This window comes from Drosophila yakuba, chromosome X (genome assembly GCF_016746365.2).
Source record: "Drosophila yakuba strain Tai18E2 chromosome X, Prin_Dyak_Tai18E2_2.1, whole genome shotgun sequence".
In the NCBI taxonomy this organism is placed as follows: domain Eukaryota; kingdom Metazoa; phylum Arthropoda; class Insecta; order Diptera; family Drosophilidae; genus Drosophila; species Drosophila yakuba.
The window spans coordinates 19,691,894-19,717,553 of record NC_052526.2 but is presented as its reverse complement, the minus strand read 5'-3'; the positions used below and the strand labels follow the sequence as shown (position 1 = coordinate 19,717,553).

The 25,660-nt window shown below is 45.4% G+C and overlaps 3 protein-coding genes across 17 annotated transcripts in view; 1 reads left to right on the top strand and 2 right to left on the bottom strand.

The window, feature by feature from the left end:
• Positions 1-25,660, bottom strand: part of LOC6526036 (hyphally regulated cell wall protein 3) — an 80,174-nt gene that overhangs the window by 26,858 nt on the left and 27,656 nt on the right. For all 15 annotated transcript variants that reach the window (XM_039372644.2, XM_039372636.2, XM_043206904.1 and 12 more), the window contains one exon: positions 2,567-2,613. The gene's annotated coding sequence lies outside the window, so the exon portion shown is untranslated. The remainder of the gene's footprint in view (positions 1-2,566; positions 2,614-25,660) is intronic.
• LOC6526033 lies at positions 7,154-8,231 on the top strand. The gene has a single exon (XM_002101814.3). It carries the CDS (start codon positions 7,324-7,326, stop codon positions 8,131-8,133), a length of 810 nt encoding a protein of 269 aa, XP_002101850.1. The 5' UTR covers positions 7,154-7,323; the 3' UTR covers positions 8,134-8,231.
• Positions 18,502-24,325, bottom strand: LOC6526032 (aminopeptidase N). The gene is made up of 4 exons (XM_002101813.3): positions 21,144-24,325; positions 19,633-21,067; positions 19,079-19,572; positions 18,502-19,014 (listed from the first exon to the last, which is right to left on the bottom strand). The coding sequence occupies exons 1-4, from the start codon at positions 21,749-21,751 to the stop codon at positions 18,753-18,755; spliced, it is 2,799 nt and encodes a 932-aa protein (XP_002101849.1). The 5' UTR covers positions 21,752-24,325; the 3' UTR covers positions 18,502-18,752.

The following is a 25,660-nucleotide window of genomic DNA, read 5'->3' as shown; positions in this document are numbered from 1 at the left end:
TTGTATTCAATTTTGGTTTTGATGGGTAACGAGGAACGCATCGCGCGAAGGGTGTGCTTTCAGGTTTCTGGTAGTTTTCTGCTGGATCTTAGGGAGTTTTAGGGTTCTAGAACTCTAGGGTTCTTCAGGTTGATTCAGGTGGCTTTGGCGCAACTTTAAAGGAAATTCAGCGAAGAAGTTTTCCCGCAGAGAATGAAAATGGAAAGTAGGGCCAGGAAGTGGAGGTGGAGATTGGAGGTGGAGCAACTTACAGAGCAGCGACCATGACAACGATGCCGTTGACATAATTTTGCAGCGTTTTTGTTTGTACTGCCAATAGAAAAAAATAGAAAAAAATAGAAATAAAGGGCCAATTGAAGCGAAGTGGAAAAACTGGTGGGGCAACTAACCAAATGCCGCGGGTGGTTAAGTAAAGGCAAACGGCGCTTTCTTTCATTGTTTGGCTTTCATTCGCTTGAGCTCGAGTTGATTTACGCAGTTGCTCTCATAACTGGGCTAAGGTTTCACTCACTGCAATTGCCTTTCAACTGCACTGCCCCTCGCCTCCCTTCGCGAAAGGGGCGTGGCATCCATTATACTACCCAAGTGCTATGGCTTATTTCCGAATTTGATGGGCTAACGAATGGTTGCTGAGTTTTCTTTGAATCAATATGAGTAGTTGCACGCAAGAGTTGGAATATTACTGATCCACTCTCGTATATGATTGTGCATTCGATTTCTTAGAGTTCTAAAGGGAAATCTTAGTAATGATTTAAAAAGGCTTAACTAGTGCAGAGTTGGATCACCATTACGTTTATCTTTTACGCATAGATTACAGCTGTCTTTTCAAGCGTGGACTTATACTCTCAATCCCATTTTGTTATCTCACACTGCCATTTGCCCCAGATTTTTCCGAATATTTCCCATCTTACGTCAGTGTCGCAGTCTTAGTTTCGCATTCGTGCATATCACATTAGTCGGCGCAAGTCCTCGCAAAAAACCAAAAAATCAAGAGACCAGTGCAAGGCTGATTGAGCCTGAACATCGCAGATGTGTGTTGGATGCCCGTTACTCCAGTTTTCTTACCTTTCCCCCCCCCCCAACTCACCCGGAGCTCCCCATCTCCTGCTTATCCCTCATCGAAATTGGCAATTTCGTTTTCATTTAACGCTGACGAAATGCATTTCCTGAAATGAACAGCGAGCAAGCCGGAGATGGAGATGGAGTCGTGGACAGGAGAGGAGGAGTGGGATTGGCAAGTGCAGGCTGGATGCTGGAGCATGCAGGATGTGCCCGGCACGGAAGGACTCCACTGGCATGGCGCAATGTCAAACGTTGCCGCAAGGACGGCGGCCGGAAGTGCCCAACGGGCAACGTGCAACACTCAAGGGGCAAGGCGGAAGGGGGCAGGGTGGAAGGGTGAAAGGGGGCCATGGAGGAGGGGGCAGGTTTGGCAGGAGGTCACCTGCCAGGCACAATAAGTTTAATATATTGGCATGAACTTAAGCCCGTCCAGGTGCTGCTCTCCACAGCAGCTGAAGCACCATTTCGATCCGCATTTTCCTTCATTTTTTTTCTTTCTTTTTTTGCAGCTACTGCAGCATAAGACGGCTGGCATATGTCCAGTGTCCTGGACAACAGTTACAGGACACTGGACACTGGACTACAGTTACAGGACACTGGACTGAGCATTCTGGACTGAGCTCTCCACTCTGCAGTCGGCTAAGGGGCGACACTGATGGCTGTCTGGACATGGCAACTGATTCAGACTGATTAAGACATTCTGGCTAATTCCCTTGCACCTGCCACACGACACTGAATACACTTGAATTTGTCTGGACCAGAGACCAGAGACCGAAATGCCGAAAGGTCAAAGGGAAAGTGCAGTGTTGTGTGATGTAATGCAAGTGAGCTAATTGCACTTGTGTGTGGCAGTTTTTGAGCTGTAACTTATCGGTATTATCGTAATTGTACAAAATGGGGCTTCTTTCTTCATGCCATAATTAGTTATATAAACAAGCTGATAGATTCGATACTTTGCCATTTTTTAGGTACTTTTGTACTGTAGCATTTCAATGCTTTGCACCACTTTCGAATTCCATTTCAAGTCCCTTGTTTCTTTCCATTAGCCATTCTAAAAATCGCTTTCCCATCGTTGCTCTTCAATCCGAGTGGACTTAAGTTTACCACCTGACTCTTTCAAATGCTAGCTATGCCAGCTTTAATTCCACTTCAGTTGCGAGTTGCACAACTTGGTCCAGTTTATCGGAAAACATTGTCCGCTTATCTATTTTGCAGTTTTGCAGGACGAAGCGGAAGCGGAAGATTTGTGTGGCTCAGCTCGAACTGTAACCTTACTGCCAGTGTATTCCAATCCCCATCTATGCAGCTACTACCCCTCTTCATCTGTGACCTCAAAACTAAATCGAAACTTGCAGTTGCTGTTCCTTCCAGTTTCAGGTGGTCGAAGTTTGTGCAACACTTCGAAGGGAGGGAGAGAAAACCAAATACTTTTCAGATCGCAGACGACGACGACGGTTCGCAATCTCTATTATTTGGAACTGTTTGTCATGGGTAGTTTACTTACCGAAAGTCCTCGAGTTACAACATGAAACAAGTCGATGCCGGAGACACCTGTAAGTGAAATGGGAGCAGAGCAAAGAAGAAATCCATTAGTTAAGTTCCCAAAAGTAAGTCCTGCCAGTTCATTACACCCAACCACCCCACCCACCCATCTCCTGCTCCAAAAAAGTGTTGTATTAATGATGCAACTGTCAAAGTTTTCCGGCCGCGACTGTACCTGCTAATGAGGCAGCACTCCCCAATTTCCCAACTCCCCAACTTCCCAACTCCCCGACTTCCCAACTCCCCGACTCTCCAGATTCTTCACTTATCTTAAACATTTTTTTTGCTTTCTCCCTTTTTTGGTAAATTGAAAGGAATTAATGACAGGACTCAAGGACTCAAGGACTCAAGGACTCAGGTGGGGCGAAGTGGAGGAGACCACGTCAAAGACATGCCAAACATATCACGTAAAACATTAAAATGCTGCAGAGCTTGGCAAAATGGGATGGCCAAACAATGTTTGCTGTTGCGCCAAATGGAAATGTTGCTAACGAAAATAAAGAACAAATAAGTGTGGGGGGGGGGGGGGGGGGGGAAGTGAGGGGGGAAAGGGAAATGAATTAAATAAATAGCGGAGCGGGGAAATGGGCGCTTGGCAAAGAAAACAATTAAAAGAATTTATTGCTTCAGTTTAATGAATTTTCAGCTTGTTTGCACGCACACACACACATACACATGCCAAAATGGGTGGCTCAGCAGTTTCATTCAACCATTTGATGCATGGTGGGTGGTAGTGGGTGGAAGTGGGTGGAAGTGGGTGGTAGTGGGTGACGGGTTAGGAGTGGCAAGCCTAAAAAGGCGCCACAGGTGTAAAATGCTTATAAATCTACGGACTACGTGCGCGTGTGTGTGTGTGTGTGTGTGTGTGAACGAGAATGAATGTTATTGTTTTTTTGAACAATGCTTAATGAAGTTTTTGTTTCATTATTTTTTTTTAACCTGCTCCCAGGATCTGAGCAGCTGCTTAGACAGCAATTGATGGGCAGCCGGGATTTCATGAGCCACCTGTGCTCCTGGAAATCATTTAAAATGCTCATGATAAATCGCTGCCACCAGCACGAATTTTGGTTGCAATTTATGTGATTTAGGGCAATTAACAATGCTGCCAAAAAAATGAAGCTAGTTAAATTGTGTGGAAAAAAAATAAACTTAAGCAGTTACTTAGTTTTATCCAGTAAAATATACACTTAAGCTGAGTGACAACTATGGCATTTTGGACTGAAACGGAGTGCCGATGGAAAAACTGTAGGACTATGCAGCCACCGGCAATCGGACACGATGTCTCCGACATGAAAAATGGGGCGGAAAGTGGGCGGAAAATGGGTGGAAAGTGGGTGGAAAGTGGGTGGAAAGTGGGTGGAAAGTGGGTGGAAAGTGGGTGGAAAGTGGGTGGAAAGTGGCTGGAAAGTAGGTGGAAAGTGGGTGGAAAATGGGTGGAAAGTGGGTGGAAAGTGGGTGGAAAGTGGGTGGAAAGTGGGTGGAAAGTGGGTGGAAAGTGGAAAACGTGGCCAGTGGCTAGTAAGCGGATAGTGGGCGTATTAGGTGAGGTCCTGGCTTCTCTTGGCTCTCAATTATGATACAATAAACAATTTGCTTGGTCCTTCCCTGTCATCTTTTCCAGTCCTGCCCTTCGTGTCCTTTGGTTTTTCTTTTTTTTTTGTTTTTGCCCCCATTTATTTTGCTGACTGCAAATTGGCTGCGACGCTTGTTGTCATCGCCGTTTCACCGAAAGCAGATATTTGATAAATTTTGTATGTCATCTTGTGTTTCAGTTGTTATGCCTTTTTTGCCAGCACTTAGAAAAGCGTACTGTTCCTCACTTTCCTGCGGGCTCATGCAAAAAATTTTAATTCACTTTGGTTTGGCTTTTTTCTTTTGGTTTTTTCTTTTGGTTTTTTTTCGGCTTTTCTCTGCTGCGGCCAGCAGTGTTGGGGAAATTTGAGATTTTTGCCGACATTTTCCCTGGCATTTTCTTTTGCTCTCGCCATCGGGCTGTTAATTTATTGCCCCCCCCCTTCCCCGGGGAATCCCCCCTCCAGCGCCACCTGTCCATTTTCAGCCTGGCAACTGTTCGCAGGGCAACGGTTAAGCTAACTTGGCCTTGTGTTGTTGGCCCAAGTGTTGTATTGGTTATTGATTTGCCTTGCTGCCACCTCCTACTTGCCAGTTGTGCAGTAAGAATAAATCTACACATTGATTTCACCGAGCTAAAAAAACTGACTCAAAATAGCAGCAAAGAAAGCAGCAGCCACAATTGCAATTGAAACTGGGAAAATGGGAAATGAATTGTAGAAATACGTGGGCAAATGGAGTGAACTGCCCGCCACGCATGCAAATTTAAAGAGCTTAAAAGATTGCTATTCAATTTAAAAGCGGCTATTTCATTGCCTAACAAAAGAATTAACTATGCTTAATAGTTTATGCATTTATTTATTTTGCGGCAACACAAAGCGGTTGCATAAGGAACAAGAGAAAGCGTTTCAGCAATTAAAAAAAATATTTTTTAGTGCGCTATTTCGCCTCTTAAATCGTTGATGGTAATCCAAGTTTCATTTTTACCCACATCAGTCTAACAATTTGGTTTTCTATTGAATTTTTTCCTAATTCTGGCTTGGGGGCATATTTTTGTTCGAAATGTACGCAGTAAAATCCAGGCCAAAGGCAAAAGTCAATTTCCCAAGGTTGTCTGACTTTGGCAAAAAGGAAAGCAAACAGAAAAAAAAACCAAAAAAAAAAGGAAATTGTAAAGAATCGTAAGTAGAGAACAGCTCGTAAATCTTGGCACTTTTCACTTGGCACTGACCACTGGCTTCCTCACACTTTTGTGGCCTTAAATATTCATTTGTCGGAGTTGAAAAATTGAACGATTCTGGATTTGGATTTGGATTCGAACTTCTACTTTTTCCTTCATTTTCGCTGTGAGCTTAAAATTGCAATCTGCTGACGGCCAAGAGTAATCGCTGAGTGGGCGTGGCTACGCCTTGGATCCTTTGTGTATTGACCCGATATCGCCGTTGGCACAGGCACAAACACAAACACATTCACAGTCACATCGATGAGGTCAGGATATTAAGCCTTAATTTATGCAACGATTTCTTTGCGCAACGTGTTTATCGAGCTTCGCTCACAACATTGCCGCACAAAGTGCCAGTTGGTTGGTTGCTTCGTCGTTTCGAGGAGGTAAGTGCCAAAAAACACAAAAAAAAAGGAAAAGGATGAGCAGCAAGATGAGAAGGTAAAATGCAGGACAATATCCTTCCATGCAGGGCGGTTCCATTAGGTGGACTTAAAAGCGGATTTCTTACAGCTGAAGTTCCATCTCACAGTCTTCCCTTTTGGCGAAAAGTCAACATTCTTGCTTAATTCAAACAAAGTTTTCACACGAACTGCATTTTGTGGACCATCTATATGGATTCTTAAATAGGTTAAAACACTTTTACTCTGACTAACTCTCGTTTTATGAGCATTTACTAAACGTTTTCGCAATCGTAAAAATAGTGTGGTGTTTCTTTTGGAAAGTAATATGCTTTTATCGGCAGCGCATTCACTGAGCTGCAAATACGGTGTTTGATAATATTTTTGTTAGCCCAAAATGCAGCAAAAATCCGGTTAAGTTGGGCAGGATTTTGTCACTGGTAGATGGGGATTTGAATCGAGTTGGGGAATGGATGCTGCACACACTGAGGCAGTCAGCAGTCGGCAGTTGGCAGATGGCATATGGAACATGCCATATGGTTGAATGCCTGGATGGCATGGTGACGTGGCTGCTTGTCTGCTCCCATCCAGAAAGCTAAGAGCTAAGAGCTTGGAGCTCTGAGCTCGGAGCTCGGAGCTGGGAGATTGCATTCTACTCAAGTAAACTGGGGCGCAGGATAATAGACAAGAGGATGGCTGCATGTGAATGTGTTGTTGCTGGTGTTGCTGCTGCTGCTGCTGCTGCAATGTGGCAGTGTTGCAAGTGAGAATGCATCATTAGTGCAGGAAGAGCCACGTGTTGCTGGCGGAAAACTGCAATAACCAACTGGGGAAATACGGAGTATACCACTCTCGAGGGAGGCGAAACGAAACCATGTGGCAAATGAGGCTAAAACGCAAGTGAATCCACGTAAAACCAGAGAAGACTTACTCCTCTCCGAATCTCAATTTCTCCATTACCCCCCCCTGTTTTTCTGTCTGTATTTCTGGTTCTGTCTCCTTTGCCAAGTGACGTTGATGGATGGATGTAGATGGTATGGGACAGCAGTCAACGTTCATTTCCTTGCCGGGAAACTAATATCCAAGCAGGACGACGAAAAAGATATACATTCCGGATTCTGTACAGTTGACAGAATTCGTTCGTCCAAGCGTATTGAGTTATCAATTGCATTTTTTAACACAGAATACAACACATGGTTCTGCAACTATTGCTTACTTCAATTTAGCATGTAAATTAACTAGTAAAGCTAAATAACTAACAAGTAGATGTTGCTTTAATCAAGTGATAAAATCAACATAGTAGCTATGCGAAATTGTATTAGCTAACCAATCACTGGCTTGTATTTTCAGTGATTTTATAAACGAATTAAATAGTAGCCTTAGGATAGAATGACTTTGCGCGCTTAGCTGAAATCAAAACAAATTCAATTTCAATTTCAATGCGAGAGGAACTAAGCTTAGCCCAAATTCAAAAGTAATATACTCGTACATTTTTGTTGCTGAAATTTCTTGTATTGTTTTACGATGCCCAAACACACTCCGTACACATGGCGCCAACCGGATTTTCCCGGCGATGAAAGCGATCTGTCCTGGAAGGATCCCACCCTGCTGGTCATCTGCCAGAATGCCGATGTGGCAGAGGCGATGAAGCCGCTCCTGCGCTCCCTGAAGCAACCCTTTGCTGCTGGCCTGGTGGTCAGTGTGTTTGTCCACGAGACGATGAGGGATTCGTTTTGTGACCAAGTGCGCAGCTCCATGGAACCGATGCACCACCAGGCGGCCAACCACGCCAACTATGTGAAGGCAGTGGAAATGGTTAATTGCCTCAAAGCGGAAGTGGTCTGCTTGCTGACGCCGGACGACATTCGTTTCCGGTACAAAATGTCCAACGCTTCGCCGGTTATTGTATGCGAATTCGATCACAGTTTCTTTGGCGGATCGCGGCCCAGTTCGGTGGTGACTATGCACACTTTTCGCAATGCCACCGAGTTACCCCGCCTCTTGGCCACCGAACGTGTGCCATTTGTAAGTGCCGCCATTTGGGGCAGGCAAATGGCCACCGTTTATGAGGCGGCATTGCAGCTGGACATCTCGGTGGTCTACATCAACTGCCAGGGAATATCCCTTACTCCCATCAAGAGCTACCTCGAGGCCGGGAAGCCGCACGTGGTGATGGCCCAGTATCACCATTTCGAGGTGATTCTCCACGGCGGCAAGCATCGGGCTATCGTGTATCCGGCTGTGGTACTCTGGGAGCCACCAATCCGGGCATCGGCGGGATCGGAGGAAAAGTCCGATGCGGAGTTATATAGCGGTGAGGCAAAGCCAAGCTAGTAGCCTTTAGTTCTTGTAGGATATCGTATACACTTTGTTCTTAGAATAGGTGTAAATTCTTAAATATATTTCTTTCCACGCCTGTTGATTATTTATAACTGCATATTACTCGCTAAAAAGAGGGTTTATAAATCAAGTTTTTCTACGCTTTCAGCTGCACACATAAATCCACCATTGGTTGCTTCAGAAACATCCCAAAGCCATAAACAACTGGCGACGCGTATGTAAGTGGGCGTGAGAACAAAAATAGTTCAAGTGCCTACATTCGGCAAGCCAAAGCACTTAGTCGTGTTGCACCACCGCCCACAGCCCCATTGCCACCCCCTTTTCACCCCTTTTCGACCCACTTGCCAACCCCTTTTCACCCCTTTTCAACCCACCAGACGCCATCTCCTTCACAGTGGCAGTCATGCCACATTGCATCTATCCGCGATTTTCGCAATGAGTTTCACTTAACTTTTGCGTCACTTAAATGTAATTTGTGGAACTTTTTGGCTCAGCCTTTGGGCCTCCTATGTGTGCGAGTGGGCGTGGCATATTTACGATGGGTTAACGTACGTGTGTTTGTATATACACACATACATACATATGTATGTACGTATGGCTGTTGTTGCACATTCGATTGCTTTCGCCGGCGGCATCGCTTCGTTCGCCACTTTTGAGTGCATTTCAGTGTAATCAAGCGCTCACTTCAGGAGTCCTTCCCAGTCCTTTTCCAGCCACCCAGTCACCCAACACCCAGCCACCCAGTCACCCAGCACCCCATGCAAAAAATCCACACCCACTCCATGGCCGCTATATGCATTTTTGCATTTCATCATTTGTTGCCAGCTTTTTGCCCGCCAACTGCAAAATTTGCACCCCTTTTTCCCTCTCTTTGCCTTTTACTTTTTTTGTTCAACATTTCGATTTTGTGAGCCTACACAGAGCGAAAAAAAGGGTGGGTGCTGCTGTGCTGCTGTGCTGGTGCATTGTTTTTATATTTTCGCCACCCTCTTTTTGGCGCCTCGCTGTGTGTTTGAGTGGCCTTTTAATGCAGCCGCTTAGCGAGCGTGTTGCAAGTTGCAAGTTGCAACTCGAGAGTTGAATTGTTGCTGCCGCCCATTGTTAGTGTTATTGTTATTGTTATTGTTATTGTTGTTGCTATTGCTATTGTTTGGCCTGCTGCTGGCAACGATATTCATTATTTATTTCACTGACCCAGTTGCCCCAGTGCCGGCTGGTCCATGTCCATGTCCTGACCCAATTTCCCAGCACCAGTTTGAGTTTCAGCTGGCAAAACTCTCGACCATTCTGCCAAAACAGCGAATCCACTTAACTTGGCAAATATCGAAAATGCGAGAATTTGTTAAAAAATGGATTTACGAAAATTCGCTATAAAATAATACGAATAGTCAAAAAGTTGGCACTGTTAATTAGCAGTACAAAACAGCTTTTCTCTAAGTTGTGCCAGCTTTGCTCCCAAGTAAGTGATTAAGAGAGAAATATGTTTAGAAAGGTTTAAAGTTACCACAACTGCAAAGCAAGTGGCTTTAAGGAGTTATTCAGCTATAATAAAACGAGAAGAGAGTAATGAAAATTGGATTGGAAGACAGAACAGCGTCAAATTGAGTGGAAGATATTGTATTAGGCAGGCCAACAGATGGAACAAGGGGACATGTCAGAAGATGGCTTTTCAGCTGATTACAAAAGGAGCAAGGGGAGCAAGAGGAGCAGGAGGAGCAGGAGGAGCAGGAGGAGCAGGAGGAGCAGGAGGAGCAGGACATGGCAGTGCTTCAGCATGGGGATAGTCGAGGACAGCTGAGGCAGTCAGAAGTGAGCGGATGGAGAATGGGAATGGGAATGAGAATGAGTGACTGGCAACAAATCCCACTGAATTCATCCATCTTTCCCGCTCTTTGTGATCATCCGCTGCCCGGAGCAACGAGGTCCTTCCTGGGACAATTACAAAATTTAGATTATGTTTTCGTTTGCGTTTTTTATTTCCCCCCCTCCCTGCTGTCCTGTCCTGTCCTGTTCCGTTCTGTTCTGTTCTTGCCACAAACAATGCAGCTTAAATGGCGCGGGGGGCGGTGCAGAAGCGGGGGCACGGTGCTGATTGACAGGAAACAACGCCAACAAGTTGTTGACGGCACTGCCACAAAAAGAGGGGCGGCCCTTTGGCGGTAGATGGGGCGTGGCTGGGGCTGGAGGAGCAGCTGTTGCCCGAGTTGGTGCTGAATTAACTTGCATTGTGTAAGGACAGACAAAAGCCGGTGGCTGGACGGTGGCGCAAAACTTGAAGGAGCGACACTGGAATACACATAGTGGTGAATGGGAGGAAACCAAATTCCGGGAGTAACTTATGCAGCGAAATGTTTGCCATTGTGCGACGTCGTTTAAAAGTCCTGCCACTGCTACTGCCACTGCCGCATTCCGCCGACACCTTGCCACCAAACTTTTCGACGACCCTGCCACGCCCCCCTCCCTCTTTCCGGCGTCGCCGCCCACATATTCCAGTGCATCTCGGAAGTTCGCACACTCACTTGCTTACAAAGCGCACAAAATTCGCTTCAACATGGCCTGCACAGCGAAAAATTTCGTGTATTTGTGGCCTATTTCATATATTATTATATATATATATAATTCTTAGAATAGCAGCTGTAAATACAAGCACTTTGTGGTTATAATTTCTGGGATTTTACTATAGTGCCACACTGGTGCTCGGATGCAGTGCAGCGTGCTGGAGATATCTGGCCAAGTGTTGGCCAATCCGGCGTCCTCCAGCATGGAGGACCCCGCCCTCTCCTTCCAAGGACTCTTCTTTCAATAGCCTTTCACTTGGATGGACTTTCGCCGGATGGGGATGCGGATGGGGATGGGGATGGGGATGGGGATGGGGATGGGCGGGTAGGCAGGTGGAAGCAGGGAACCTTCCAGGTGCTGTTGCCACTGTTGTACGGAAACACTACAAGGATAATGGCAGCGGCAACAACAACTGCATCCGAACAACAATAAGTGGCTGCCTCGGCAGTCGCTGCCATGTTGCAAAAGTAATTCAATTTGACTTTTTGTTTTGAAGCTGTCGAGTGGCATGGGGCACAAGGGAACTGGAGGATGAAGTGGAGGACTGGATGACTGGAGGACTGGAGGAGTGTAAGGGATGCTGCAGCTCTCGAGGATTGGCAAGAACAACGCCAGCTGGCCGACAAACTTTTCGAGGAGCGGTTAAATAAGAAATTGCGGGGGGAGGAGGAAGGGAGGGAGGGAGGTGTCTTGGCCATGACGGTGTATAAGCTGCACTCTCGACGAGCGTCAATTGATTTAGCCATCGAGTTATTGCCGAGTTGGCAGCCCTCGCCTTGGGGCGACCATTGCTTTTCCACATCCACATCCACATCCGCTTCCGCTTCCGCCCACGCCCACGCCCACTTCAAGGGCGGCTAAGGTAGCTGCGCAAATCCTGCGATATCCTAAACAAATAATGTCAAGCAGGAAGAGGCCTGCCTGAAATGGTTTCATAATTTTTGGGTCAAGTTATTCCTTGCTAAGTTATTCTTTAAAGCCACTGAAATTCTTTACTGAGTTCTTTATGCGTAAGAAGCAGCAGGAGAAAATAAAAAACAAGCCGTTTGCTGCTACATTTTCATTAGCGCCATTTACCTAATTATAATTTTATATTTCTTTATTATCTATTTAATGAGCAACCTCTACAAAATAATTGTACAATGCAATAAATTGCACATTGTGCAATCAGTGACGAAACTCATTAATTAAGCTTATTAATTCAAGCACTCTGTAAATGTATTTAGACTAAACACACTTCTTGCCCATTTAAACGCTGTGCAATTGGTGCTGCAAACTGTTGTACGTGGCATAATGCTTTAATCTTCGGGCCTGCCAAAAACCAAAAACCCCGAAACAGGACGAGGATGAGGATGAGGACGAGGACGAGGATGAGGAAGCAACCATATGGCGCCGCAGTCTATCATTGGACGGCAAATCACAGCTGGCCCCTATATTAATTAAATAATAATTTCAGCAATTTGGTTTTGATTACACTTGGCCCATTCCACATTCCACATCCCACATCTCATTCCCAATTGCCATTTACCATTTGCCATTTGCCATCGTCAGAGTGCCGCAAAACGACTGCGCAGCTGAAGGCGAAGACACCTTAAGTGAGTCCTCCCCTGTCGGCGAGACCGATCCCCTGGGGCAAAATATGATTTGTGGTCAAGGCGGGCGACGAAAACGAAGAAGCCATAAGCCAAATTAACAATTAAAGTAAGCCAGGCCAGTGAGACCATGGACCAGAGACCAGAGACCCAAGACCAGTGAGTCCAAGACCAGTGAGTCCAAGGAGACAGGACAAACAAACTGGGAACTGGAAGCTGGGAAAAGGGGAAATGGAAAGTGGGAGATGGTAACTCGAAACTGGGAACTGGGAGTAGATAAACCGGAGTGAGTGGCAGGCCAAAACAAACAAAAGGACCAAGATACAATATACATGTTCGGGGCTTCGGGATTGGGATTGGAAATGGGAATGGGAATGGGAATGGAAATGGAAATGGGCTCTACTCTGAGCTGAGGCAGTGCAACTTTCGTAGCCCTGATTGCTGAAGTTTTGCTGTCTCGTGTTTGTTGCTGCGGCGGAAAGGCCATAATAGTTGCTTGGATTCCGGATTCCGGCACAACACACCGAACATTTTTGGATCTCCAAGTGCTCCAGCAGCCTTGAGCACTCCAGTTTTCCGTTCTGAGCACTGAGTACTGAGTAGTGAGTACTGAGTACTGAGTACTGCCTGCAGAGGCAGTAAATTGCATTTAAAATGCCATAAATTAAGAGACAACAACTGACGATGGCGCCGATGCCGAGATAAAGAGAGAGGTGTTGGGGCCATTGCAGTTTCCACTATTAAAATGCATTAAAAATTGTTTTTAATGTCAGCTGCATAGACGCACACACACACAGAGACACTTTTTATGTAAGCCACACCGGATAAAGGTCACACACAAACACGCGCACGCCAGGCTTAAATGCATGCATTAAAAAAATAAATTTGAAAAAATGAAAAAATGCAAAAATAAGCACAAAGAGCTGGGGAAGGTCGACTTTACCACTAGCAAGCAACCCCCTCTGCTAATCCAATTTGTCATAATTAAATTACTTTAAGCCACTTTCCACTTGCCAGGACGTTTTTTTATTATTATTTTTTTTTTGTTTTTTGTTTTTTTTTTTGTTTTTTACTTTTTCCACCCGCCTGCGTGCCCACTCTTGAAAAGTTTTGGAGGCCGCACTTAGCGCGCGCATAAACCTCAATTAAATGCTCGCTCGGAACAAAGGCGATTCGGAGCGGGAAAACCGGAGCGGGAAAACCGGAGCGGGAAAATCGGAGCGGAGAGGAGGTGTGCAAAATGGGCGGAAAATGCGAACAAAAATGCTTGCTGTGCTAAACGGCGGTGGCTTGGAAAAGTGCAGCGTGCTTTTGGGCGCATTAATATCGAATGAGAAATAATTACAAGTGCTTAACCAGGCGATTTCGATGCTCATTACACTGTGCTCGCTGCTGGCCACGCCCTCTTTGCCATTCCCGCGTTTTTCGCCCACAACAGCTATAGAGATACACGCAGACATAAACATTCATTAATAGGATAAAACGTTAACTGGCAACGGCCACAAAATGCAAAGTATCATTCCCTTTAGGAAGAGATGTGGTTCCCTGGTAAAAATTGTGTGGAATCGATGCAAGGTGCTCATCGTTTGCAAAAATGTGTAAGCGAAAACAGCGATTTTAGCAGCCTGAATTAAATAGAGAATATACATATATAAGACAAAGAACTAGCGATGAAATTAATATTACTCATACGACATGTTGCCTAATCAAGCTGCACTCCATTACTCATACGCACTGTTGACTTGCCTTGCTTGTGATTATGGCAAACCCATCAAATACATTATTTCATTATTTCCTCGTATGCAAAAGTTGCTTCTTTCAAAGCTTTTCCAAACATTGGCTTCTGGTATATTATTATTTTGCCGAATCACAATTCATTTGCCGACCAACGCAAAAGATATTTGATTTTAATTGAACAAAATGTAACGATGATTAATTTACTCGTCAATGGAGAATTAAAATGATGATGGCTTTGCAATAAACAAGTGCAATTTCGCTTTGCACGCATAAAGGTATCGGTTAAATGGAAATGACGGAAATGTTTTATTGATTGACTAATTGGCCAATGACAAATGAAAGCACAAAATTTGAAAATATGTTTGTCCAATTATAAAGATGACTTTTGATGCCCGCAGTCAACGATGTGGGAGGCAAACCACAATCTGCACAGAAAATGTGTAAATTAATACACTTGTGTTGCAAGTTGCGACAAACAAAGAAGGAAATTCATTGATAGCTGGGAAATTTTGCTGTATGCCAAAGATAAACAGCTTAATGAGCCTGACCGAACTTTAAAATGGCCGATATTGCGAGCATATTGCATTGGCCAAAATAAATCGTTGTTTTGTTGGCAATTTAAATGTGCAGAAAAGCGTAAATATTCAAGTCTCATCAGCTTAGCACTTAGTGCGACCATTTATCCGGAAAATCTCCGGTAATTGAAAAAAATCAATTAATTGGAATCGTGCATAATGAATGTCGGACAAACGTGTTTACAAGACCGAAAAGGCAAACAAAACCGATTTCCGATGACAAAATTACGCATTTACAATGCAATTTTGACGCAACATACTCGTATGCGAGTAATCGGTTATGTATTTGTAATATATATGCATGCAGATAGGATGGTATGTCTATTATATAATATATTATATATTATATACATTGTAAAATCGCTGCTTTGTTCTGGTGGCCAGTAAATCATTGACCGAAATTGGTGCGCTTCAGTGGAGGGCTGGGCAAACAAGGCGTAAATTAATAAATATTAAAATGTCCAGCCATGTCCTGGAACTCTCCAAGCTCGTCCTGTGTGCTGACTTACTCATCTGGCACTTGAAAATGAACAATGCGATAAAAAGCACAAAACACTCAGTCCGAAAAATGGGACGGGAGATAGAGCAAACAAACTTCTGAGCCATTACACAACAAAATGGCGTTAACAGCGCAGCAAAAATGCTGCAAATCGGGATGGTGAGGCACTAGTTATACCCTTTGCGAGTTTAGCGTTTCGTTGGACATTTCCGCTTTGGGATGTGGTGCTGAAATACCCAACATGCTGTGCAGAAAATGGTGTGCTTGTGTGTGTGTGTGGGGAAACCAGGCGAAACAATATATAAACAACAATTCAAATGCAAAAAAAAGCACACTTAAACACTCACATTGCAATAATATTTTTACATTTCATGTTGCCAAACGGTTTATCCAGCGAGCAGACGGAAGTGAAAACTCTCTAACAAAGGCGAAAAAAAAAAATCAAGTCCAACCACAGGCGGATAGCAGAGCACCACAGGGAATTACCAAAAGGGAGGGGTGGTGTGCCCAGAAATATGCAATGATAATCTGAAATGCAAACAGAAAGTGGCGACTCACTCCTCAGTTCATGAGGGCCATCAGACTCAGCATTTGCATCTGCATCCTCCACATCCACATCCACATCCACATCCGCATCACCATCCACATCCGCATCACCATCCACATTCCCATCAACGTCAACATCAGTGGGCGAAATGCTGTTGGTTTTCCCATTGGCTGCTGATGTTTCTGATTCCGCAGCTGCCGCTCCTGTTTGCCAGTCAATCAATGCGCCCAACGCCCAACCACTGAACCACTGAACCACTGAACCAACGTACCACTGAACCACCAAGCAACTGCACCACCATATGTGTGGCCAGTGCTAATTGTGATGGATTAATTGGCCAGGCCAAGCTCAACCGCATTATTTAGCTGCATTTTAAAGGCCAATGACAATTGCGCTAATGGTCTGGCTGGCTGGCTGGCTGGCTTTTTGGCTTACAATCAGCTACTGCCAATGAGGTCCTGCCAGGTCCTGGGCAACAGGTCAATTGGGTCCTTGTAACAGCTAAATTGCTGAATTAGTAACTCGCTGCAATTAAATATAAACGATCACTTTCTACTTACAATTACTGCTGGAAAAATGCGAATCAAATTAGCCGATGCCGCACTTTTATTTCCTTGACCTGCATTATTTACAAACTTCCCGCTAACCACTTCACTATTTATTTATTTATTTATTTATTTACATGCAACATTTCAATTAAATTTCAATTTATTTCTGCAAGCTCATTGATTATGCATGGCAATTAATTTTATACACTTTATTCAGTATGCAATATTTTCAATTAGTCTGGCCAGTGGCCAGTGGCCACTAGGAGACCAGAAGTACGGACGCACTGGACTGGATTCGAGTGGGGATTTGGGGGACATAGACAGCATAATATGCTAGCCATCCCTTCGCTCGGTGTAATTAATACACGGCAGTGGGTGTGGATGTGGGTGTGGGTGTGGCTGGTAGTACAGAGATTGGATGGCTTCATGGATCCATGGCAAAAGGATTATGCAGTGCAGTGGACAGGATGAGGCCGAGCCAGGCATATTGAATGTCCGAGGAGCAGACAATTAGTTGCTCATGTGACAAATACTACAAGGCCCGGGCAATAAAAGGAAAAAGGAAAAACTAAGGCTGGTTGGCAACTGGCATCTAAAATTGCATTTAAATAATGAAAAAGTCTTAAAACAAAAGGCCGGTCAAACAATAGCAAAATGCAGCCAAATGGCCAACAAAAGCTGCAAAAAAGGAAGGAAGGAAACAAACGAAGGTTGAATGGAAGGATTAAAAGGAAGGAAGGAAGTAACTTGGCTCAAATCAAGAACATGTAAATACAAACAGGCCGATGTTTGACGCTTGGCTAGCCACTGTCCGAAACTACTGACCCCTGACCTCTGACCCCTTACATCCGTCATTTCCCTGACCGAAATGCCGCTTCAAAGAAGAGAATTGTAAATTTCAGTTGCAATTCATATATATTGTGAAACAGTGAAACATTCTTCTTCTGTCCACTTTTTGGTTGCCTAGGGATTCCTGAATAAATGATAGCTCAACTCAGCTTCCACTCTGTCATCAGATATGCTACATACATATATGTATATCTGTATGTATAGATATATATGACTAGGTGACTATAAGTGGCTGAAACTTGAGAATCACCTCATTAGCACTTTGTTTGCGTCGGCCACGCAACGTATGCGTAATAAGCGACATCACACCACAAAACACCAATAGCGATGCAAATAAGAAGCTAATTAGGCGCTGATTGATGCCTCTTCATGGCCAACAGCCACACAATATGGTAATGAATGAATGTTGCTCTCTTGGCTAATGGATATACAAAAGCCGAAATGCTGAAATGTCCCCAAAAAGATAACCAAACGATGGCAAAGGCGAATTGCATAACCATTTTAGCCATGCCTTCAAAGGGGGCAGAAAACCATCACAGGGGGGGGGGGGGAGCTAAGCGCCTTAAGGCAGCTGCCTCCTCCTCCTCCTCCTCCTCCTTTTCATCCTCATCACACACCCAATCCTCCCGCTCCGGGTGTGTGGCATCTCCTCCATTCGTCAGCTGCCAGTTGTCAATTGTCAGTTGTCACTTGGCTGCCTCGTGTGGCCTGCTAATGCGATGCGTTGCGATGCGACGCGCATCTGAATGATGCAGCAACTGGAAATCGTTGCCAGCAAATGGCAACTATGTGCATGTGGCATGCTAGAGAGCTGGCCAACTGGCAGCACCAGATAGGCAGAGGCAGCGGCAGCGGCAGAGGCAGAGTCAGCTCACTAATTGCCACCAAACGGAAGGAGGCAGCAGCGAAGCGGGTGTCGCCACCCATGAGATCGCGTTAGTTATGTTGTTAGGCAGGGTCGACTTTCGCCGGGTATCTGGGCAGATGCGTAGCAAGGAGCTTGGAGAGTGGGACTTTGGGGAAAATCTATGGTTACCGAATGTCTTTAATCGAAATGCTGACAAAGCACTATGGCAACTTTGCATACTTTGTATGTTAAGGAAAAGTTGTGCAATTTTCTGGTTTGCATACAGGTGGATAGGGAGTTTTGTTATGCATTTTATCAGGCATTACATTCCACTTTTGGGGAACTATTTGTATTGCTATCCAAAAAGAACGGTTTTTTTTAATCAAAAAAATATCAAAATAAAAAAGTAAAAAATCTGATATATTCGCCATAACTTGGCCATAAATTGGAGCAGCTAAAATGAATGTGATGCTAATAATCAAAGCTAACTATCTATCACTACTTTTATGGGTTTAAAAAAAAAATTAATCAAAATTCGCAAAAAAATGGCTCTTATTTCTATCGAATACAAACTGATTTTTTTTTGACCCAAAAACACAAAATAAAAAATTTTGTCAAAAATATGATATTTCCATTCGCGGTTTTCTCTTTATAACTTGGTCAAAAAAGATGGCACACCTAAAAAAATAAACTGTTTTGTGCAGCTATTAAACAGAGTTTACTGCCCTGCTGATTTTTAAAAATGCATTCATTGAAACAGACAATAGAATGTCTGTTACTTACAAGTCTTGCCTGATTATCGAATTACGACATTTAACATTTGGACCATTAATTGTGTTTCTATTGCAATCAATGCCCTTTTATATGTTTTTCGAATTGGACCGACTTCGCCAAAGGATTATGTCCCGAATGGCCTGCAACATGGGGCTGAACTTGGTGCGCCGCCAGTGGATGTTATCGTTGCCCCGTTCCAGCAGGATCTTGATGAGCCGGTCACTGCCGTTCATGTCGCGCAGGATCTCCTTGAAGAACTTGCTAAAGAAGAGCATATCCTTCGGAGTGGACATGCATTCGATCAGCGGTCTCATGAGATTAACAACCTTGTCGGTGGAGTTGCTACAACTTTTGGGCGTTCAGAATTGAAATAGTTTAAGATACGCAACTGCATCACTTGTCCGGCACTTACAAGTTGCGTATGCTTTGCATGTTGGCGGACACGTACTTCTTGGCCAAGCGATAGCCCATGGAGTTGGAGACCACAGCCTTGAAGGTTCGCCTGGCGTTTTGCTTTCGCACACCCGAGCTCTCAAATGTCCATATGAGGACCTTTTGCAGGGCGAAGACATTCCGCGAACAGGCCAAAGCGGTCAATAGCGATTCCTTCTCGGCGGCAAAGTTGGAGCGCTTGTACATCGATTCCACGGTATCACGGTCGCCTTCCGTGCCAAACTTGACCGCCGTGCAGACGACCGTTTCCCGCTCGCGGATGGTCATCCATCCGTCCACCGTCGGCGTTCCCCTCATGAATTCCCGACGAGCGAGACTCACACAGGCGGGCAGCTCGTACTCGCAGGCCAGCCTGATGATGACGGCGCGATGGGTCATGTTCCCCAAGGAGCTGGTCATGTCCGAGGATAGCAACCGCTTGAACTGCTGCTCCAGCAGGTGACGCATGAAGGTCTGAGACAAAGCGAAAACACTCTGATTTATGCCATTGCTGGCAAAGATCCATAAACCCACCTTATAGATCAGATAGTTTGGGCTCCTCTTGGCCACGTTGTTGATGCGCTCGAAGTTGGTCTCGGTGGCTGCCCAGACCACGAATTCGTCCTCGTGCTCCAGATAGCCGAGTATGCCCAGGGCCATGTCATACTCGATATCGCCGCTCCAGGCCAAACTAAATAGATCGTCGACCAGCTGGGCGCGGTTAACACGATGGATGAGGCGAAACTTTATGGGATCAGCGAGCGTTTTGTTCAGCAGCTGCCAGTTGTAGGGGTCATAGTTCACGCGAACTGGAGCCGAGTGTTGCACGTTGATCAGTATCCAGTCGTTGGGCCCCGACTCCAGTCTGTCCAGTAGAACGCTACTGGATCTACCCGAAGCCTTAGAGATCGGACAGGTGAGCCAGCGGCTGATGGAGGAGCTGCTATCCGAGTTTTGGCAACTGGGGCACGTATAGCTGAGCGGAACCCACCAGCAGGGATGCATTGACCAGCGGTTCCGGAACTGCGGAGTGATGAAGAAACGCTGTTGACTCACGACAGCCGTACGATGCTCGTAGTTCCGGGTGACGGTGAGCAGTGGATAACCCGGTTGCCCTAGCCAGCAATTCATGATCCTCGTGATATTCAGGCCCTTGCCCAGGCGTCCATTGCGATCCACCTGCAGTTGCAATAGGTTCCAAAAGTCGGCGGATGTGGCGGTGCGATTGGCATAGATCACCAGATAGCGACGCAATGCCGTCAGCCACGCCCCTTCGCCCATGACGCGGTGCAGCATCTCGAAGAGCACGGCCGCCTTGCGCTCCCCAATCTCATTGTACGCCGCCCAAATTTGGCTCTCATCGGGCACGGATGCCGTCACCAGATCCGTGTTCACATGGGCATCGTAGTCGAGGACGGAGAGGTATAGCTTCAGGGCGTGCCGCTCCTGGTAATCCCACTCCGGACGCAGTGTGTGCACACCAAAACGCGAGAGATACAGCGCAAAGGCGTTCTTCAGCCAGATCTCATGCCACCAGGGTATGGAGACCAGGTTGCCAAACCACTGATTCACCACCATCATGGCCACCGCCCGTGCCACGCCCTGTTGATCGTCCATGGAACTCCGCTGGCTATCGTACAATAGGGATTCCTCCGTGAAGGTGGGCATGCCCCAGCTCTCCTTCGACTTAAAGGCGTAATCGGGCAGTGCCACCAAATCGATCTTCTTCGGCCGATAGGTACTGTTGAAGAGCTCCTCGTAGAAGGAGAGCAACGGTGCCACCACCATGTTGGCGAACTTCGTTTGCGACAGTGCATCCGGACGAGCCCACGTGCTAATGGGACAATCCGGTCGCTCGCTGGAGGTGAAGCCCGGCCTGTCGAACTTGCCGATCACGAAGGCCACCAGGTACGTCTGCATTGGATGGCTCTCGACGAACTGCGTCCACACAAAGTCCTTCAGGTTGGCGCTTCACGTATGCAGACGATAGCAGTAGTTCAGTACAATCAAGTATTAAGTATCGAATTTTTGGAATCCCTACTCACTGGCGAATGGTCCGCTGGACGGGCATGTTGGACAGAGCGCGATACATATGCGGATGGGCCAGATTGATCTTGAAGGGTGTCCGGAATATGGGATCATCGAAGCAGGGGAATGCCTCGCGGGCGTGGTTCGGTTCGAATTGGGTGGCCGCCAGCCATTGGGTTAAAGTGGTATTATGATCCACATAGTTGCTGCTATAGAAACCCGTGTTGTCACCTCTCAAAACACTAGTAAATGCCACCCGCAATGAGTACGTGATGTTGATCTGCAGAGATCTCTTCACGTACACCGTCAGCCGACTAAGTTTAATGTCCATCTTTATGCTGCTAATCGGCACCGAGTTGCCATCCTTGATGGACAGGGTCACCGCCCTTTGCTTGCCAATAGCCAAATCGTGGGCATTTAGCACTATTTTATTGGTGGATCTCTCCGACCGTAGATCAATAACCACAGTGCCGCCGAATGGTTGATAGGGTTGATTGATACGCGTCACGATATCAACGCTATAGTGAAGCGGTACCACCCACTGTGGGAGGCGACTGACAGCGCTGCCGTCGGCTTGTGGGTGGAAAAACAGGGCGGTGAGTATTGGCAGGTAGCTCAAGTGCATGATTTCGAAGACTGACTTTACTTTGCTTAGGTTTTTCAAGCGAGTTGAAAAACAGGTGTGTGCCTAATTGGAAATTCGTCAGGCTATTCAACACAAACACAAAAAGCATACGACAATTCCATACCCAGCATATACTCGGTATAAAAGTTTCTTTCGTTATCTATTAGCTAATTTTATTGATTCGTTGGCAGGCAAAGTCAAATGAAACATGTTGTATACAGCATATATGTTTCTCATAATTGTTTGGGCATTTCTCAGAGCTCAAGTTATTCGATAACAAAAGCAATTTCCAAAAGGAAGTCGATTTAATTGAGGAGGAGAAGCAATAACCTATTTATCGTATACAGTAATACAGAAATATCCAATGCAAATTATTACGAAACTTTCGTTCGTCTGATGCAAGACGCAATAATTCGGAATGTGGACGGCCGCACTGATGGAATCTGGATCAGAATTTGTGGTTTTCATCAGTGTTGCAGATGGAACGGAAAGGAATCCAATCGAAATCGCTCTCATGGAGCAAAATGAGGGGCGCTTTTGGGGGCGGGGCGCGGAAGAAAAGGGGCGACAAACCACAGCACAATGTCATTAGCGCATGTTGGTTGCTCCCCTCTTTCACTCGTTATCTTGTGTGTGTGTGTGTGTGTGTTTGTGCGTGTGTGTGAGTGTGTGTGAGTGTGCTTGTGTGTGTGAGTGTGCTTGTGTGTCTTTGCCTGTGCTTTTATGTGTTTGTGTGGGCTTGGCAATAAATTTCCAATTTTCGTGCAATTTTCGCAGAGCGGCATGCATACATACATATGTACATACGTACATACATATATGTATACCTTTGGAGTCCTGTGTGCGGTGTCCGTTGTCCGTAGTCCGGTGTCCGTATAACGGAAAGTTGTGTTTTTAGGGGCCAGAGCCTGGCGTACTCATAAATACATTGACCAATAACATAATTTTTGTTTGTGTTGGTATATTGCCAAATGACCTCGTTACCCCGGTGGAAAAATCGAGCCAGGAAAATCACTGCCACAACACGACACAAAAAGGCGACAAAGGCACCGAACGTGCGGCATATGTTTCTCTGAGTGGGTGGGTGGGTAGTGGTGTTGCTTTTTGGGGGCACAGGGCGTAAGTGGGCGTAAGTGGGCGTGTTCCTGGGCCTAACGGAAGTCTGCTGAGACCCCTCGACAGTCGCCGCTGCGGCATTATAATTAATGGGCATGATGGGCCATGCAGGCCAGCATTTTCATACTTCTGACCTTTCCGTGTACCTCAGACCCTTCTCCGATTTCTGGGAGGGGGGGGGATATTAAATGTAACGATGCAAGTTGGCTATGAATACGACACGTATGTAGTGTGCGCCACTGTCCACAAGGTGGCGCTCGTGTGGCTGCTGCTGATGATGATGATCACATGCTATTAAACCGCAATACAATAGCAATTTTCAAATAAATGATTTATGGCTCTGGACATGACACACACAGCTGTCGTCTGTTTGTGTGTGTGTGTGTGTGTGTGTGCGTGTGGACTGCTGGCAAATGCCAAAACTGCCGCAGTCCCTCAGTTGCTGCCATTCCAAACCAAAAAAAAAAAAAGAAAAAAAACACCGTGAGGAGGGAAAAAAAGAGAAAGGAAAAACAGGACGAGGCTTGAAAGCCAGAAAAACTGAGAGCCAAATGCCCAGAGCCAAAGGTCGGAGGTGCTGACTGAGATGGTGGGATTCCCTTCTTTTTTTTTTGATGCATTGCCGAGGGTTCGCAAAGTCAATTTCCACTGGCCAATTGTTCGAGACTGCAGTCAGTGAATTAAGCCAGTTCAATTGTCAGCCAAGTTGAATTTCCCTCGATTTCCTTTCGGTGTTCAATAGGCTCCATTTCCAGTGGCCTTATTTTCCAGTTCCAAGTCCATTTCGATCATGAGTGTGTGGTTTTAGATATATATCAACTTGTAAGCTCGCCTTTTGTGTATACTTATACCCATTACAGTATTGCTCCACGATTTTCTTACCTGCACTACCTGTCTATATTGCTTTCGATTGATGCAAGTGATGGAAGAGATGGAAGATTGTTGCCCAGGTGCCATTCAGTTTTACATACACATCTACCCACATATCACTTATACGTACACATGCCATATGAGGGATGCCAATCTGTTGATTTGGCCACTTGACTGACATGACACACTTTGCAAATCCCATGGAAAGCTTGGAAAAGTAACTTGGAGTCGCTAAAATGATGATTTCGTTCTCCAGCCGCTATTAAGTCATAACATTTATATATCCCCAGTTTATATCCTGACAAATCAGCGCAACGAAGTGGAAGGAAAAGTTGAAATGGAGAGAAGGGAGCTGGAACTGTCATGGCCAAGATGGCAATGGGTACGTTCGTTCACCTGTCTCAAACACACACAAACACACACCGAGATATGGACACGTTGATGTCTCCATTTTGTGTGCGTGTGATGCCATTGTTGCTGCTGTTGTAAAATTTAATGCAAAACTCGTTTATAAACACACAACCGGCAAACGAAGCGATAGAGAGAGGAAAAGGGAGAAGGGCGACATTGTCATTTTCTGCTCAAACGTTTGCGTGACAGCACCACCCACCACCACCCACCACCACCCATCACCACCCACCACCAAGAATGCCTCGCACCACCCAACTAACCAGCCATAATTTTACCACCCACCCACCGAAGCCACCCGCCAAGTTGGCTGCCATTTTGACAGATGCCAAACGCAAAGCGAGCAGCAAAGCCCAACAATTTTTATTTGTCTTTTTGTTGCTTAGCTTGGCTCGAAGGCAAATGGCCAGAACGCGCATCAAATGGCTGAAAGCCGGAGATACCCTATAAAGACGAAGAATTTAAGGAAAAATATGAAATATATGAAGTTCATTGAACTATTTCTTTTCCACAGCTAGTATAGTATACCCATGAAATCGGATTGATATTTATTCAAACTCCAAACAATGGGTAGCAATATTGCCATAGTTATGGGGTGTACGAATCAGCTGAGGAAGTAACTTGAGGGCAAAGTAAAAGTTTACAGCTCTGCCGTGGACCATCGTTAGTTGGTTTTTACGACTCGTAACGCTGCTGACCAACGAACCCCGACCACCGACCACCGACCCTCGACCCCTGATTCCGGACCTTTGACCCCCCGAACCCGGAACCTCCGGTAACCATAAAGATTAATACCGTAGACCCGCCGCTCCATACGGAGCGATAACAGTTGTGAGGTCATTGCAGTGGCTCGCAAACAGCGGCAATCGTTATTATTGCAATTTCATTAGATGGAAGCCGCAAAAATGAAATAATTAATGGCGGAGTGAAACTGAAATAATTGCCAACGAGAATTGTGCGGTGCGGTGCGGGGGGTTTGGTTTCGGAGCGGTGTGGTGGTGGTGCCTAATGATTTATAATTTATGGAATTGAACGAAAAATTATAACAATTAAATGGCGAATTTCGATTGCAATGCCAATCTAAGCGGTCAATTAATTACTAATGGGATTAGCAATTGGAGACAAAAGAGGTACTTAAATTTTTACAAAATGAGTGAAAAAGGGAAGATAAACCGTTATTGGATATACAATTATTCATGTCAAATTGAACCTTATTGTATGTAATACCATAGCGAAATAAGAATATATGTAAATAAAATCTAGCTTATTAGTTACAAATCGATGAATGTACTGCATTAAAAGTATATTTTCTAGCTGCACATGTTTATTTTGCATAGTTAAAAATGACAATGTAAGCTCAGTGTTCCTACATGTATTTATTTCTGATCATCCACTGCCAAGAGCCGGAAAACTGACCCAAACACGAACAGCAGTCGCACAACGACTATGTGGCCATATTGAGGCTACCAAATAGAGCAAAGAACTCCATAAAAAGTTTTGCAATTGCTTAAACGT